General features: G+C 35.5%; 1 protein-coding gene across 22 annotated transcripts in view; it reads right to left on the bottom strand.

Annotated features, from left to right (window-relative positions):
* PLEKHA5 (pleckstrin homology domain containing A5) overlaps nt 1-15,131 on the bottom strand; it is a 236,855-nt gene that overhangs the window by 36,452 nt on the left and 185,272 nt on the right. For 13 of the 22 annotated variants that reach the window (XM_082351900.1, XM_082351901.1, XM_082351877.1 and 10 more), the window contains one exon: nt 3,508-3,588. The exons of 8 other annotated variants lie outside the window; for them this stretch is intronic. In XM_082351900.1, the coding sequence (XP_082208026.1) occupies nt 3,508-3,588 (81 nt within the window). Of the gene's footprint in view, nt 1-3,507; nt 3,638-15,131 lie in introns of those variants that run through there. One more of the 22 variants, XM_082351889.1, reaches the window with a different exon arrangement.

Genomic DNA, 15,131 nt, shown 5'->3' with positions numbered 1-15,131 from the left:
CAGAAAAAATATTACACATATAAATTAGATTTATTTTGTTGTACCTGTATTTTTGGTACCAATGAAAATTTATTTAAACCTTTTATCAACTTAGTCAATAAAGATAATTAAATATCAACTAATAAAAATCTTAAAATAATCAACCTTCCACTATATTGAATACATTTCTTTTGCCTGTCAGAAGGAAAGCATAAGAAAACAAGATTATTCTTTAAATAATTAACTTTTAAGCATGGCCTATTTCCCATTACTGATAATAATTACTGAGGTTTTTCTTAAGAAAAGATGAATATAATTTATTTATTTTTAAAAAAATTTTATTTTTTGGCCATGCCGCATGGCTTGCGGGATCTTAGTTCCCCGACCAGCGACTGAACCCGGGCCATGGCACTGAAAGCACAGGGTCCTAACCACTGGACTGCCAGGGAATTCCTGAATATAATTTATTAAAAAAATTTCCATCTAGAATTGAAGTTTACTATTTTGTCCTCAATATGAAAATTCTACTAATAAGAAAAATGTAATTTCATGAATATTCTGATTAACTCAAGTTCTGCATGAAATAATGTTTCATGGCAATACTTTTTAGCATTTTTCAAACTCATCTTTAGCAAAAAAGCTCTGAGTTTGAATACCTTTGTTTGAGGTACCTCAGCAACACTAGAAAAGTAAGTGAAAGGGGGCTACGTGGTAATTATATAAGCTTGAGCAGTGCTCAAGCTTCAATCTGAGAAGCGTATTACACAGACTTTACTGACTATATAAGGATATGTATTATATAATATTTAGAAAGTCAGAACTTTTTCATAGTAAGGTATCTTATAATCTTTTTAAAAACTGGTTTGGCATTAAGTTAAAACAAAATCACTTTTGCCAATTAAAATTCAACTTTCTACAGTATCCCTTTTTAAGTATGTGAAATATATATATGTGTATATATATTTTAAAAGCATATGAATATATATACAAAACACAAAAAAAAGACTTTTGGGGAAATATTTGATAAAATTAGACTTTAATTTCTATGAAAACTCAAAAATGCTTGTTGGACTGTATGTATTTGCCAATTAGTCTGTAACCTTTAAAGCAATTATTTATCATGTGATTAATTTCACTGATATTAAGTATGTTACAAAAATTCTGGTACAAAATTGTACTCGTGAAAGGTGGTAGAATGATTAATAAACGCAGAGGAGCTTTTCAACTTGAAGCTCACTTAGCATTTGTTTTGATTCAGTTTTAGATCCTTTTTTTTGACTAATTTTAAGAAAATTACTGGGACTTCCCTGGTGGTCCAGCGGTTAAGACTCCATGCTTCCACTGTACGGTGTGGGTTCGATCCCTAGTCGGGGAACTAGATCCTGTATGCTGTGTGGTACAGCCAAAAAATTTTTTAAAAAAAGAAAAAAAAAATTACTGCCTAGGTAATTCCTCAGGTGTCCTCCTTCTTCTAGGAAGATGCAAACACAGAGGTTCTCCTGAGAGAAAACCTGAATGGCTATGATTCAGAAAAACTGGTCATAAAACACTATATTGCCACTTTATTTTCAGCTAAATTTCAGGAACCTATTAACACAGCATTGCAATGCAATGTCAGAAAAGCAAACCATCAGGTGTACAATATAAACTTTCACAAAGATTTTCTTTGAATAGTAACATGATAATGGAAATCTGGAGGAAAAAAAAGATGTAATTTCAATTTATAGAATTTTATATTAACAGAGTTTAAGAAATACATCTGTCATTTTTATCTACCAATGATACTCTGCCATAATTAAGTACTTTACTACTGGCTGATTAAAGAAAAGTATCATCTAAAAACTCCCTAGATTTGATAGCACTGACAGTCAATATCGATTACCAGGCTGCCCATGTCAAACCCAGGCATGGCTGCTGCTGTTACACATTCAGATCTTCCTGTTCTATACGATATCAGGTTTTTTTCTTTCAAGTATCAATATGAGGAAATATATTTATATGAATCTATTACTCTTTCGGTATTCAAGGTTACTGATGCTATATAAGACCAGTCTCAGATACCTCCATATTTTTGACAGACTCCAGTAAGAACTTTTAGTGCAACTGAGTGATTTCAATCAGCAATGACTTCTGCACCATCAACCTTGATTACCGATCAATACAAAAAAAGAAAAACCAAACCAAATGGAACAGAAAATCCCAGCTCTCATTCTTACTGGAAATATACAAAATGTAAAAAATGAAACCATAACCTAATTAAAACAGAAGGCCTTTGATCTCACATCAATCGGCATCATATAAAATTATAAGCTGACAGCTTCAGACACTGAAAAAGGTATCAATTCCAGAACAAGTGCTAAGGTTGTCAGTGTGGCTTTTTAGAATGAAGTGTCAAGGTTCTAAAATCTAGTGACTTTAATAAGAGTGGTAAGATTCCATTCTCTTTTGAAAAGAAAGGCTGTTTAACTTTAAATATTTAGTACTTTATCTCCTTATTGCTAATTAAAAACTATGCTCAGAAATAAGCCACCCATCCACCAACTGTTTCAGTCTCCCAGTTTACAAGGCCCATGATGCAGACCCTCAAGGCGCCCAATGCAAACCAGAGGCCTTTAAAGACAGTGCGAGCTCAAGGTGCTTCTTTTTACCAGGTGCTTTTATACATATTTTAATCAAAATATATATTCATTTTTCATGTTAGTTAATTTTCTCCCTCTGTATGATTTTTAAAATATTGTAACAGGTCGTAGGCCACAGTAATTTGAGGGGGTTGAAGTGGAAGAAGCTGATGTTGTGAAACACACAGCTAAGAACATTTAGACCATGAAATACAAAAAAACTGGATAGGAATGTATAACATGACTTCTTTTGCAGATCTGCAGATTACCAAGGTCCTAAATTAAAGCCAGCCAACTCCATGGCACATATTTTGAGTTAGGGAAAAGAATGGGGTAAGATATGATGATCATGATGACTACTACATAAGAGGGAAAAGAATACAGGGAGAAGATACTCCCAGTATGGTAAGAAATGGCTATCTTTAGTTTTTACCATACCACAGTACAGAAACAACCTTTAAATAACTCCCATACAAATATAATCTATTCCTAAAACATTGGGGTGGGGTGGGGTAGGGAGGCGGCCCCTGAAAGGAAAAAAAAAATTTTTTTAAAGTTTTCCCTAAAAATCAGTTATGCCTTTAGAGTTAATCAAAATTAATGGCAAGTTAGTAAAAATTTTGCCAGTGTACTGCAGACCTCCAAGTACATATCAATCAAATACTCTGCACAAAAACTTCAGGAAAATGGCACACTTAATATTCAACAGCAAAATGTTCAGCAAAGCCATGCTAAGAACTGCAGCATCTTGAAAAGCACGGATGAATTGTGTTTTTTCCAAAAAGACAGAAACAAAAAAATGGAATAAGAAAAAGACTAATGTTATGAGTAACTCTGAGGATAAACCAAAACTGTCACTGAGGGATTTTGCAGATGATAAAGCAGTATCATTCACTGTCCAAGACCTTACTTGCTGGTACAGTTGGGGTCTTAGCGCCGAGTTCTCAATCATTGTGTGAACCATGGTGATAATAGGTTCATTTTCTTTCATCTATTTCAAATCAGGAGGAGCATACAGCAAACATCAGTTTACAGCATAGCTAGATTTGAAAGACGACACTGTAAATATAGCCTCTACTTTAATATCTTCCTAATAGTGCAGTTGTTTACATATTATCCCAAGGTTGCATAGAATCAACTTAATATAAACCATTTCAAACAAGTATTAAATGCTGTAAAATACTTCCAAGGTTATAAAAAAGCTTACTAATTGCAATAAAGGTTTTACTTTATAAACATAACCAATATTGTCAATTAATGAATATTCCTATATATACTAGAATAGATAATAAAAGCATCAAGATTCAAGGAATAAACTAAAGGGCGACAACCTATAAACTTAAAAGGAAAAAAATGGCATGACTTAATCAATTACTTACATAGTTAAAAAAAAAGCTTAAAATGATATTCAGTTCTTTATAAGGTTATTCAGAAAAATTTTAGTTCTCTACAAATAATATATCCTGTCACTTAGACAATCACACATTTTATTAATCTTGATAAACATTTATATATACTCTATTTTGGATTTTCTCAAAGTATAGCACTGTATGTAGAATGATTTCAAAGACATGCAAACTAAAATTTATTCAGCAAAGACTCAGTGAATCTCCCTAGCTCCTTAAAACGCTGAAACCATGTTTCACATTTCCAGCTATATTGTACTTAATTACTGCTTCTAGAAAAATATTTATTTTAGCAGGCTCTGGACTCAAGAATTAAAGCATTCAAAAGACAATTTTATATATATACATGGTAAAAGGCCAACAAAGTTTGTACCATTTATAAGCAGACGAGTCTGTTTATAATTGCAATTTATAACACTTAGTTTATATAATTTTCATCCCCCATATTATAGAATATAAGCATTTCCATCATGGTTAACAAATGCTACTTTACTGATTTAGCTAAATCTGCAACAAAAATTTACTAATATTAAGATTAAATGCATAAATAAAAATTAAATCTTGAAAACTGTATACCTAGACAATTTTATTTTCAGTCTAGTTACCAATGTTTCATGTCAATAATACCTGTTTTGGTTGTTAAATAAGAAACCTCCTGTGACTGGTTTAATCTACTTTTAAAAAGTTTTATTCAAGGTAAGTAATTTGTTTTTAAATCTACACATTTACTTATTAGTTAAACTCAAACTTCTATACATCAGTTAAATCTACTCATCGGTTCAACTCAAACTTCTTTTTTTCCCCAATGTTATCCAATAAGGGACCAAGGCATTTATAGGTGACATCTCATTCATGCACACAGGTAAGAACTATGTTGATATGCAGTACAGGAAAAAATTTTACAGTGTTGGAAAGTAACATAAAGAGACAACTATAGATATAAATTTTTCTTTAGCAGAAAAAAAACATTTATTACAGAAATTTAAGACCTCTTTATATTTTACAGGTTATGTTTTAAAGGAACGCTGGTTGTTTTATCTTAGCCAAATGTTGATCTTGGAACAGTGTAACTGCCTTTGGTTTTGGCTCAATCATTTGACTGCATTGATACACACTTTGTATAATACAGGTAGCTTAAGTCTCTCTTCATTTTTAGTATTATTTAATTTTGATTTTCAAAGCAATCTCATCTATACTTGCTACTTTTCAATAGCATGCCATGAAAATTAGACAGAAGAGTACTTGACTCAGAGGTTGGGGGGTTGGCGGGAGGCGGTAGAGGGGCTGGGGTTTGAAAGAAGGTCAGGAGCATATGAATATTTAAGAAATAATGCAGGTCAGAGAGTATCCAAATGTAAAAGTCACTCAAGGTCAAACTGAAACTGCCTTGGAGTCTCAGAAATCTGGCATTACAAAGAGGCCACTGTCAAAGGGCTAGGTCTGCTAATATGGCGGCTCCCACCTTTAAGTGGAGCAGATCAATGATTGATCTGGTGGTACAGGTCAATGACTAGTGTTCAGTCTCTAGGCCTGAGGAATTTACTTGAAATGTATTTATAAAGGGAGAAGAGACAGTATGATTTCTGCAGAAGGGTAATCAAGCCTGATTTATTTAGTGGAATACTTTGAGAGGGTAAATATGTATGTTATAGAGGGAAGCCACGTTTGTGATTTAAAAATGACTGTTTAATTTACCTGTCAAAGATCATTAAATATTAAGTCACTGAGAAGGATCTTGCAAGAAGACACTGACTTAGCAACAGAAAAACTAAAAAAATACTAAGAGTAAAAATAACATTAAAAAAAAGATTAAATTTTAAAAATTGAAGTATAGTTAGTTTACAGTATTATATTATTTTCAGGTGTGCAATGGTGATTCAGTATTTTTATAGATTTTACCCGATTTAAAGTTATTATAAAATATTAGCTATATTCCTTATGCTGTACAATATATCCATGTAGGTTATTTACTTTATACATAGTAGTTTGTACCTCTTAATCCCCTACCTCTATCTTGCCCCTCCCCACTCCTGTCTTCCCACTGGTGGCCACTAGTTTGTTCTCTACATCCATGAGACTGTTTCTGTTTTGTTATATTCATTCGTTTGTTTTATTTTTTAGATTCCACATATAAGTGATAACATGGAGTATCTGTCTTTCTCTGTCTAACAAAAAATAACATTTAAAGTGTACAGAGTGTCTCAGAGATCACTTCTGGAATTGACTGTTTTTCATTATGAAAAATTTCAAAGGTATATATCAAATCCTAGAATATTAAAATCAGAAGGCATCTTTGGAAAGTGACAACTTAGTACAGCAAAGAAATGAAAAATGTCAGCAGTAATTATTTTAAATTGTGGGACCGGATCATTATTTTTTTCTTTCTCTATACTTCTCTACATTTCTCAAATTTTCTCCACTGAATAGATACTGCTTTTCTAATTAAAAAAAAAATGTTATTAGAGAGTCAAGGATAAAAATATATAAATACCAAATAAACTAGATTAATGAAACAACTATATTCTCTGGCAAACACCCCTTGGTGACACAAAGAGGCTAAGAAAAAATTTTAGCACACGTGTTTGTGTCATGTTCAAAGCTGTTGGAGTCCTTTAGTGCAGCGAGGCCCTGACCTAGAGAACTGTTCTCACAACCTTTATTCTGCCGTATGAGTCTTTATCCACATCAGAAGTTGACTGAAGAAATGTTAACTAACTAAAAAAAGTAAGCTGCCCCAATGCATTTGTAAATACCTATGACTATCTTATTAATATCTTTTTTCCTTTTTATTACTGTCTACTTCAGAAATCAAAGTTCAAGCTTATTTCAACCAGTGGTTCTTAACCCAGAATCACTTGAGGAACTTGAAAAGAACAGAGACCCTGATTCCCCGATAATTATAATGCGCAACTTGAAAATCTCTGATGTAGACAATACCATTAAAACATGAAGATGACAGGCTGGTCTAAAGATTCCTTTTGGCAGAAGTAACTACAATGTTCTTTCTCAAGGTGTTGAAGTAAGTCAAATGTAATTTGATGACAGTGAATGTTCTTCAGCTTACATACTCCTTGGGAATCTCATTTTACTCAAGTTGGAGAGATGGGATAAGTCTATCTGCAGACAGAAGCAGCAGAACTATTTCAGAATTCCTCTGGGCACCACACTCACCTGACCAAGGGCTGTTAGGATGACTGGGCTTGTAAGAAAAATCTGCACAGGGGAGTGGTCCTGTATGTGGTGGCACTCTCCTTGCACGTGGCATGCAACAGCTGAGGCCAGCTAAATACAGTACTCAGGATCCCACACAATGGGAGTTCGGTCCGCATTAAAAAATTTCAATGATCTGCCTGAAATTTGACTCTTTCCAGATTTACTGAATTGGAAATACTAGATCTGCTTTCTCTCCAAATAGATCCTAGAAATAGGCTAGTGATTTCTTTCACTAAATCACCTCTGAAATATCTCTAGCTAGCTAGCTAGCTAGCTAGCTATCTTATTGAAGTATAGTTGATTTGCAATGTTGTGTTAGTTTCTGCTGTTTAGCAAAGTGATTCAGTTATACATATACATTCTTTTTATGTTCTATTCCATTATGGTTTATCACAGGATATTGAATATAGTTGCCTGTGCTGTACAGTAGGACCTTGTTGCTTATCCATCCTATATATAAGAGTTTGCATCTGCTAACCCTAAACTCCCAATCCATCCCTCTCCCACCCTCCTCCCCCTTGGCAATCACAAGTCTGTTCTCTATGTCTGTGAGTCTGTTTGTTTCGTAGACAGGTTCATTTGTTTCATGAAATATCTGTATTTTAAAACTTAGAAATTGATCATCTCTGTAATTTACACTGAAACAGCACATTCTATCTGGCTTTTGCTACGTAAACTTTATACAACAGCTTTTGAATTAAAGCAGTAAAATATGACTCCCCCCTCCCCCCCGCCAAATACGTAATGCTCTATGAGCACCTTAGAATTTCATGCTCAAGTTCTTAAAAAAAAAGGACTATCCAGCAATTCTCTTCTGGTTTGAATACTATAAGAATCCTAGGCAGCATTAAGGCACCGCTGCTAATAGCTAACGTATTTTTGTTTTCAGGAATCAGAGCAAGAGAAAGACTAATTAGTACTTGGGGAATGTTTAATAATTTACTTGAAAATGAGTTAAATGCTTTGCTTCCTGCTTTAATTCCTTCTTTGAACTAAACGGTAATACAGGTTTAGTTTCCAATTAATTGCTAAATTATAAAGCTATTATAAAAGGTCCACTATTTTATAATAATAAAAATGAGAATGTATGAATTGGGGATGACACTATTTTCATAATTAACTTCAGCAATAAATAAGAAAACCTAAGTGGAAATATCTTGGAAATACACTTAGGCAATGCCAATATATTTCTGTTTACAACAAAAACACATATTTTTACTTGAAATTTGTAAGTCCAAATGTTTACAAAAACCACCTAGAAAATGAGATACTTAACTCTAGCCTCTTTCTGAGGTTTGAGGTACGTTGGGCTAGTATGAATACAGAGCATCCTTTGATGTTACTGTTAGAAATATCTTGATTTAAAAACCCATCACCAAAAAACTTATTCAACACAATTCTATGCAACTGCACCATAGTTGGTAGGATCTTGGTAGGAACTTCCCAACTGACACCTGCGGGCTGGGAAAGGGTTCCAGGTGTCTGGAGTTGGGGACCACCTCAGTCCTCGGAGGGCCTAACATGCTCCCAACAGCACGGCCTCAAGTTTCTGTCAAGGTGAGCACATCTACTGTCACTTTTCTATGTGGGCCATATAGGAAAAAGGTTAGAAAGCACTAAGATAGTGTTTTATGTTTCAAAAACACCCCAGACATCTCTTCTTTCTTTGGCGTTCCTTGTCATTATTTATCTCAGTAGTTCTCAAACCTGACTGAGGAGAAAAAAATAAATCACCTGTGGAGTTTTCAAAACAGGCAGGGTTGAGTGGGCTCTGGCAATTCTCACTGGGGGCTGGGGGGCAGACAGCCTTGAGAATTGTACTTTGTTTTTGTCTTTCTAAAGATCTGTTGGTAGGTCTGACAGGAAATCAGGCTTGAGAACAATGGTCCTACCCTGGCACTAATTTAAGTCATTGAGGACCAATTCAACCATCACCATTAAGGAATTCTTCAAGGTCTTGATGAGTTGGTACTAAATGTTGGTCAGGATACCCGTGCAACTATCAAAAGATGAAAAATTTCAAACTAATGATCTAAACACAAGTATATTGCATGTAGACTAAAATAGTCTTGTCTTTGTATGAAATATAGCATTAAGAGACTTAACCCCTTTAAAAAAGCAACTGAATCTCCTTATTAATAATATTAGTGGACTCAGCAGAATCACAGGGTGGGGGGCCGGGGTATCATTACGAATCCAATTTCCAGTTGCCAGTTGTTCTATTATCCTAGCAACTTCTAATATCCGTTTCAAGGTCTCTATCTCTACAGAAATTGGACCAGCTAGGAATGCAGAAGGAACAGGATATTGTAAGTCATGAGATAAATGCTCCAGAATAATTTTTAGGGGGAGGGGCGGGAAGGAGAAAGACTAGCAGTGAGCAAAGCCAGGACAATCATTCATATAATTTATCCTTGGGAAGATTAATTTCCCAACCGCCCTTTAGGTATAAGAAGTGGTTAAGTAGTGGCTTAATTGCCATTTATTTGTTTGGCCGCGCGGCATGCGGGATCCTAGTTCCCCGACCAGGGATCAAACCCGAGCCTCCTGCAGTGGAAGCGCAGAGTCCTAACCACTGGACCGCCAGGGAAGTCCCTTAACTGCTCTTTGAAAAGTTTACATAATGATTCACCTAGAATAGCACTGTCCAATAGAACTTCCTATGATGATGGAAATGTTCTCCATTAGTGTCGTCCAACATGCCACACCAATGACTCCTCAGCCCCTGAAATGTGGCCAGTGTGACGGAGAAAATGAATCTTATTTTTATAAAAGTGTAACTAACTTAAGTAGCCACATATGGCTAGTGGCTATTATACTGGATTGTAAGTCTAGAAATTCTAGACCAGTAAAGTTAAGTATAATTTCCCCCTAGATTTGTATCTCATTCCCGTAAGGGAAAACATCTGCTCAAGCTCTGTCTAGTAAAGGAGATTCCTCGAGTCTGAATTCTGCGAGTCTGAGCTTCCTCCCTCTTTTGGGGGCGGGGGCAAGAAGTCTGGATGATTTCTATCCACCCTACAGAGCTTTTGTCCTTTACTGATAACCCATTTCTGTGCTGTCATTTTCCATTTAAATGGAAAATGGATTTTTCCTGCGTTCTTAAAGACATCTTAGAAAAAGAATTTTTAAGTTGAGAATCTGTCTTAACAATAGCCAAAAACCCTGATAGCCTCATCACTGAAGAATCCATCTCTCAAGAATGTCCTCCTGTGTCTAGATCAATAAACTTTTAAGATGTGTGGCAAAAATAAAAGGCTGAAGAATTTGACATGCCCAGGGTGAAGCTGAGGAATGCAGGGGCCTTTGTAAACAGGCCATTTGGATAATGACAATGTAAATGCCTTCCACTCTCACTCCAGGCACTTCTGAAAGTCCGAGAACCTGAGATTGAAGGGTATGACTACCTATAGAAACCAGGCATTGTTTAACAGGAAGCAGGAAAATCTGAAGTGACTTTTTAAATAGAAGAATGTAAATAAGTCTCTTTATAGCCAATGGGGCAAAGTATGGAGGTCTATTTCTTTGGCAATTTTAAAGCAATCAGAACAAGCTCTTCTATGCTATATATGGTTTCTAAAGGTAAAACTTTGGGAAAGTATTACTATTATATGTATTCAGAGAAATCAATGGTACTTTAAATGATGTAGCTGGACCATACAACATATCCTCTTTTTCTTCAAGGGAGAAAGACGGATTAAAAACAAAGAAAGAAAAAGAAAAAACACATTGCGACACTAACACAGAAGTCAAATGTATCTGACATTTCCTTAAAAGAAAAGAAGGAAAAAAAAAAGAGCATTTCTAGACTGACTGATGCTGTAAGTACTGGCTTCAGGAATAAAGTCCATTTATTGAGAAATATGAAAATACCCCTAAATCCAGCAGAACAAAAGGAGGGTAATCTCTACACACAAACTTATTTAAATTGCTGAATTTTTTAAGCCACCATTTTGAGGTATATACCTGTGGTATATTTTGAAGTAAACTTTTAAGGTCTAGGCTAATGTCTTTCCAAATAATTTACATATATAATTTATTTACCGTGAGTTTCATCCTTTTTCACCTACGAGTCTCAAGAATTTTTTAAAAAATTAAAATCCTTTTGGCTACGGGATACATTTTATAGATCTGATGTTTACTTCAGTGGCTTAAATCTGTTTTCCTTGATTAATGACTGTTTTTTTTTTTTTAAACAATTGCTCCTTTAACTTTAAGTAATGTATTATCTGATGCTACCATCTTTATTCCTGGCATCCACAGGCAACTGAAAATATTAAAAAAGCTCAAAATCCATTTTGTACAAATGCTTTGTTGTGGAAATAAATAAATATTGTGTTTGAAACGGTCATATATTTCTCTTCTTTGCAAGCATTTTGTAAAACGATACCATAAAACAATACTATTTTAAAGGGACAAGACATTCCCAAAGTGAAAATCTTACATCTCTGTTAGCTAAAAAAAAGTATTTGTTCTGGCCAATGGGTAAATCTACTAGAAAAATATATTTGAGCTTCAAATCAAAAGTAAAATATCTTCTAGGTACAGGATCTGGGTTTTATTAATAGCAATTGTATTCTTACTGAGTTAAAATTGGCACTGAGTAGCAGAATTCGTACCATTAATTCAAAGATTTATCAGCTTATGTTTTAACTACATAATCACATCCTTAGGTTGATCCCAGAAATGACTTTGGCATTTATGCTCAACTTTATTTCCTTCCTGAGCTTTGAAAATCATTTACAATTCTACTTTGCAACCTCTAACATCCTGCCTGACACTGAGCTCCATAAATCTCAGCTGAATGAACTTTCTGAAAAAATACATTAAAAAAATAACACAGAAGCAAACAAAAGCCGCAATAATTGGCTTATAAAAATATCTGCTTTTGTAAATAAACTGTGGAACTGTGTAAGTATTATGCATTTTAGGAGGGGTGGGGAAATTTTGTTTTCATTTTCCTATCTTGTTAGATAGAAGAATAGCCAGTTACATAACCAAGAGCTGATATTCTTCAGGTAACAAAGATCAGCAACCTGAAATAGAACTATTCTATAAGTACAAGAACAACTCCTGATTTTGAAGGAAGAATAGATTAAAAAAAAAAAAAAGAAAGAAAATTCATTAATACAAGGTATTCATCCTAGCTTTGTGATTTTGGACAAGTCATTCAACGTGACTGGGGACAAAAGTAACTGGCCACATGCTGCAGAGGCAAGTATTAGAAGCAGATGGGACACGGTATATAACAGCACTTTGAAAACTGTGAAGTGATACTTAAGCTATTAGGATGGACAGACGCTGGGCAGGTGCACATTGTAGAGAATGGGGGTGCTTCTGTAGTATCTGAGAAACGATGAGGTGCTGGCTGGAGAAAAGGGTTTATGGGGGAGGAAGTGTTTCACAGGTTGGTAGGGGGTGGTGGTGATGAAATGAGGGCTTGAGTAACAAACGAAAAAGAGACTTTATTTTGTAGGCAACCAGGAGTTTTAAGTTTCCTGAGTTAGTTGAAAGACAATGTGGCAGGCGCTTTGAGTACTGCCAGGATTTGTTGACTAAATGGTAACAAGGAGCTAGTACGTGGAAGGTGTTTTGGTGGCTTCTATGATCCTGACTAAACACCATGCAGATATTATGTATCAGCTAAAGTAAAATCTGTTCGGATGGTTCTATAGAATTCCATGATTTTCCTGTTTTCAGTAAAAGTGTTTTTTGAAAGTACTTTTAACTCCAGTTTCAAGGTATTGTTAGCTTTAACATGAGTTGGTGTTGGGCACATGAAATATTAGGAGAACGTAATACAACTCCAGGAGGCTGGATGACTTGATTCTGCCATTTTCATAAATTTGTAGAATCTCCACACTCAAGAGTGGTGGAACAGCAGGCAGGGTACCAAGGACCATCACATTGGGGGTCCTTCCAGGTAGTCTGCCGGTTGTTTTTCTTTTCATCCACCAGGCTGTGAGAGGCTGTCCGAGCCACAGCTGGAGGAGACTTTCCTCTTTTCCCACTTTATGTTCTAGGTCTAAGCAAACAGCTAAAGAAAGGTCCTAATCCTTCTCAAAGTCCATCAATCTCTCCCCCAAGGATGATGTGTTCAACAAATATCTGTTACATCAATGGGGTTAAAGGTGACCAATATTTTGAACCACTTCTGCTTTCAGTTTTTTGGTCAGGGAATTGAGGGATCAGATAACAACCTTAATTTTGGACACGCTGGAGATGTACTGAAGGCAGAACTTCCAAATGGAGATCTCCGTGAGCAACTATAACTACGTAACAGAAACTGCAGAGAGAGGTGTTTTAGATGCCTTTTGTGCCCCTCTCCACATCTTCGGTTTCAGGTCTTCCTGGGTGTATGGGAACCCACTGGGTGCTCATGTATGCATAACCTCAGTGTGCTAGAGAGTTAGTCTCAAGGGACAACCCTTGGTCAGTGGAAGACGGGAGTGAGTACTCTTCTCTAGTTCAGCTGGGTTTCTATTTGTTTGTCAACAAGTATCAGATGAGGCCCCAGTTGCCTATGGCAGTTGATAGTATATAGTCTCACTCTCTGTACTCCTGTACCTTGGAATCACTTCCTAAAGTAAACTTCCTGCAAACAAGCCCACATCAAGGAAGCCCACATCACAGGCTCTGCTTTCTGGGAGAAACCCAGGGGCTAGAGATGAAAAGTAACGAAGAGACAACTAGTAAAATAATGAGTAGATGAATGTTCAGATGAGAGAACACCAAGAAACAGGGCACTTCCCCAGTTAGGGTTGAGAGGGGTGAAAACAGTTATCAAGAAGGGCCAGGTGAATCACTGGTAAGAAACAGGAGAACCATGATAATAATGGGTAAGCATCCGATAGGCCGAGAGATCAGAGTATTGACACATGTGTATTAAATCTTTCCACTTTCTAAATTCTAATCTACCCACTGTCCATTTATTTATATTCTGCCATTATGATGTCATGTCCTGATTAAGAATTTTCTCAGTGTCATCTCCCTCTCCCACTTCTATGATCAAATATGCAGAGGAAGGGAGAGACAGAAAGAGAAAAAAGGAGGAATGGTGTGTGTGTGTGTGTGTGAGAAAGAGAGAGAGAGAGAGAGAGAGGAATGCTCTGAATATCACGGCAAAAGAAAATACAGATATTCTACACTAGGTAACTAGTTTGGGTTAGTAAGTGTTAAATAATATTCTTTCAGTTTTCCAGTTTCCTTAGTTTGCTTTTTTTCAAATGCCTTTTCTATATCCCCTAGAAACATTACCTCCTGTAGCTCTCAGTCATCCCTAAAAATAGAAGCTCTAGGACCCCTTCAAATATTAGAGAAAATGGGATCTTGCTTAATAGCTCAATAGAATGAGGTTGCTGAATGGACAACAATGAAAGCCATCAAGAATCTTTTCAATCATCTTGTTAGCATTTCTTCCCTTATAGGGAAGCTGTCTTTCATGAACACAAAGAACAAAAGGCAAGAAAGTACTGAGATTTTTACCTTGAATGGTTTCAGTACCAATTACATACACCCAGTTAACTGTTCCTTTTTGCATTTCCCTTGGCATAAGTATGTTTAAAAGTGGTCAGAGTTCCTGTTTTTACATTGTGGTTTCTTGAAAGGATACAGAAAGCATGCTGGTGAGCAATGTCCACAGCAACCAGTAATATTAATAGAATATCAGACTTCTTCCAAAAGGCACTAGTAGTTTTAGCGCACGGCTCATAAAATATTAATCTTTATAAAAGAATTACATTATAAAACCTGAATGCTACTACAAAACTTTTGCAAATCAGAAACTTCAGCTTACTCTTGAAGATGTTTTAGAGGTTAGTATGATCAAAAATGACTCTCATCCTCCTCACAAGCGTTTGCTCATACTATAAAAAAATGTGCTGATAAAAGAAGGATTGAGTTATTGACTTGCTAA

This window comes from Balaenoptera borealis (assembly GCF_965194805.1).
Source record: "Balaenoptera borealis genome assembly, chromosome: 13".
Classification (NCBI taxonomy): Eukaryota; Metazoa; Chordata; class Mammalia; order Artiodactyla; family Balaenopteridae; genus Balaenoptera; species Balaenoptera borealis.
This window is presented reverse-complemented; position numbering and strand designations above follow the sequence as displayed.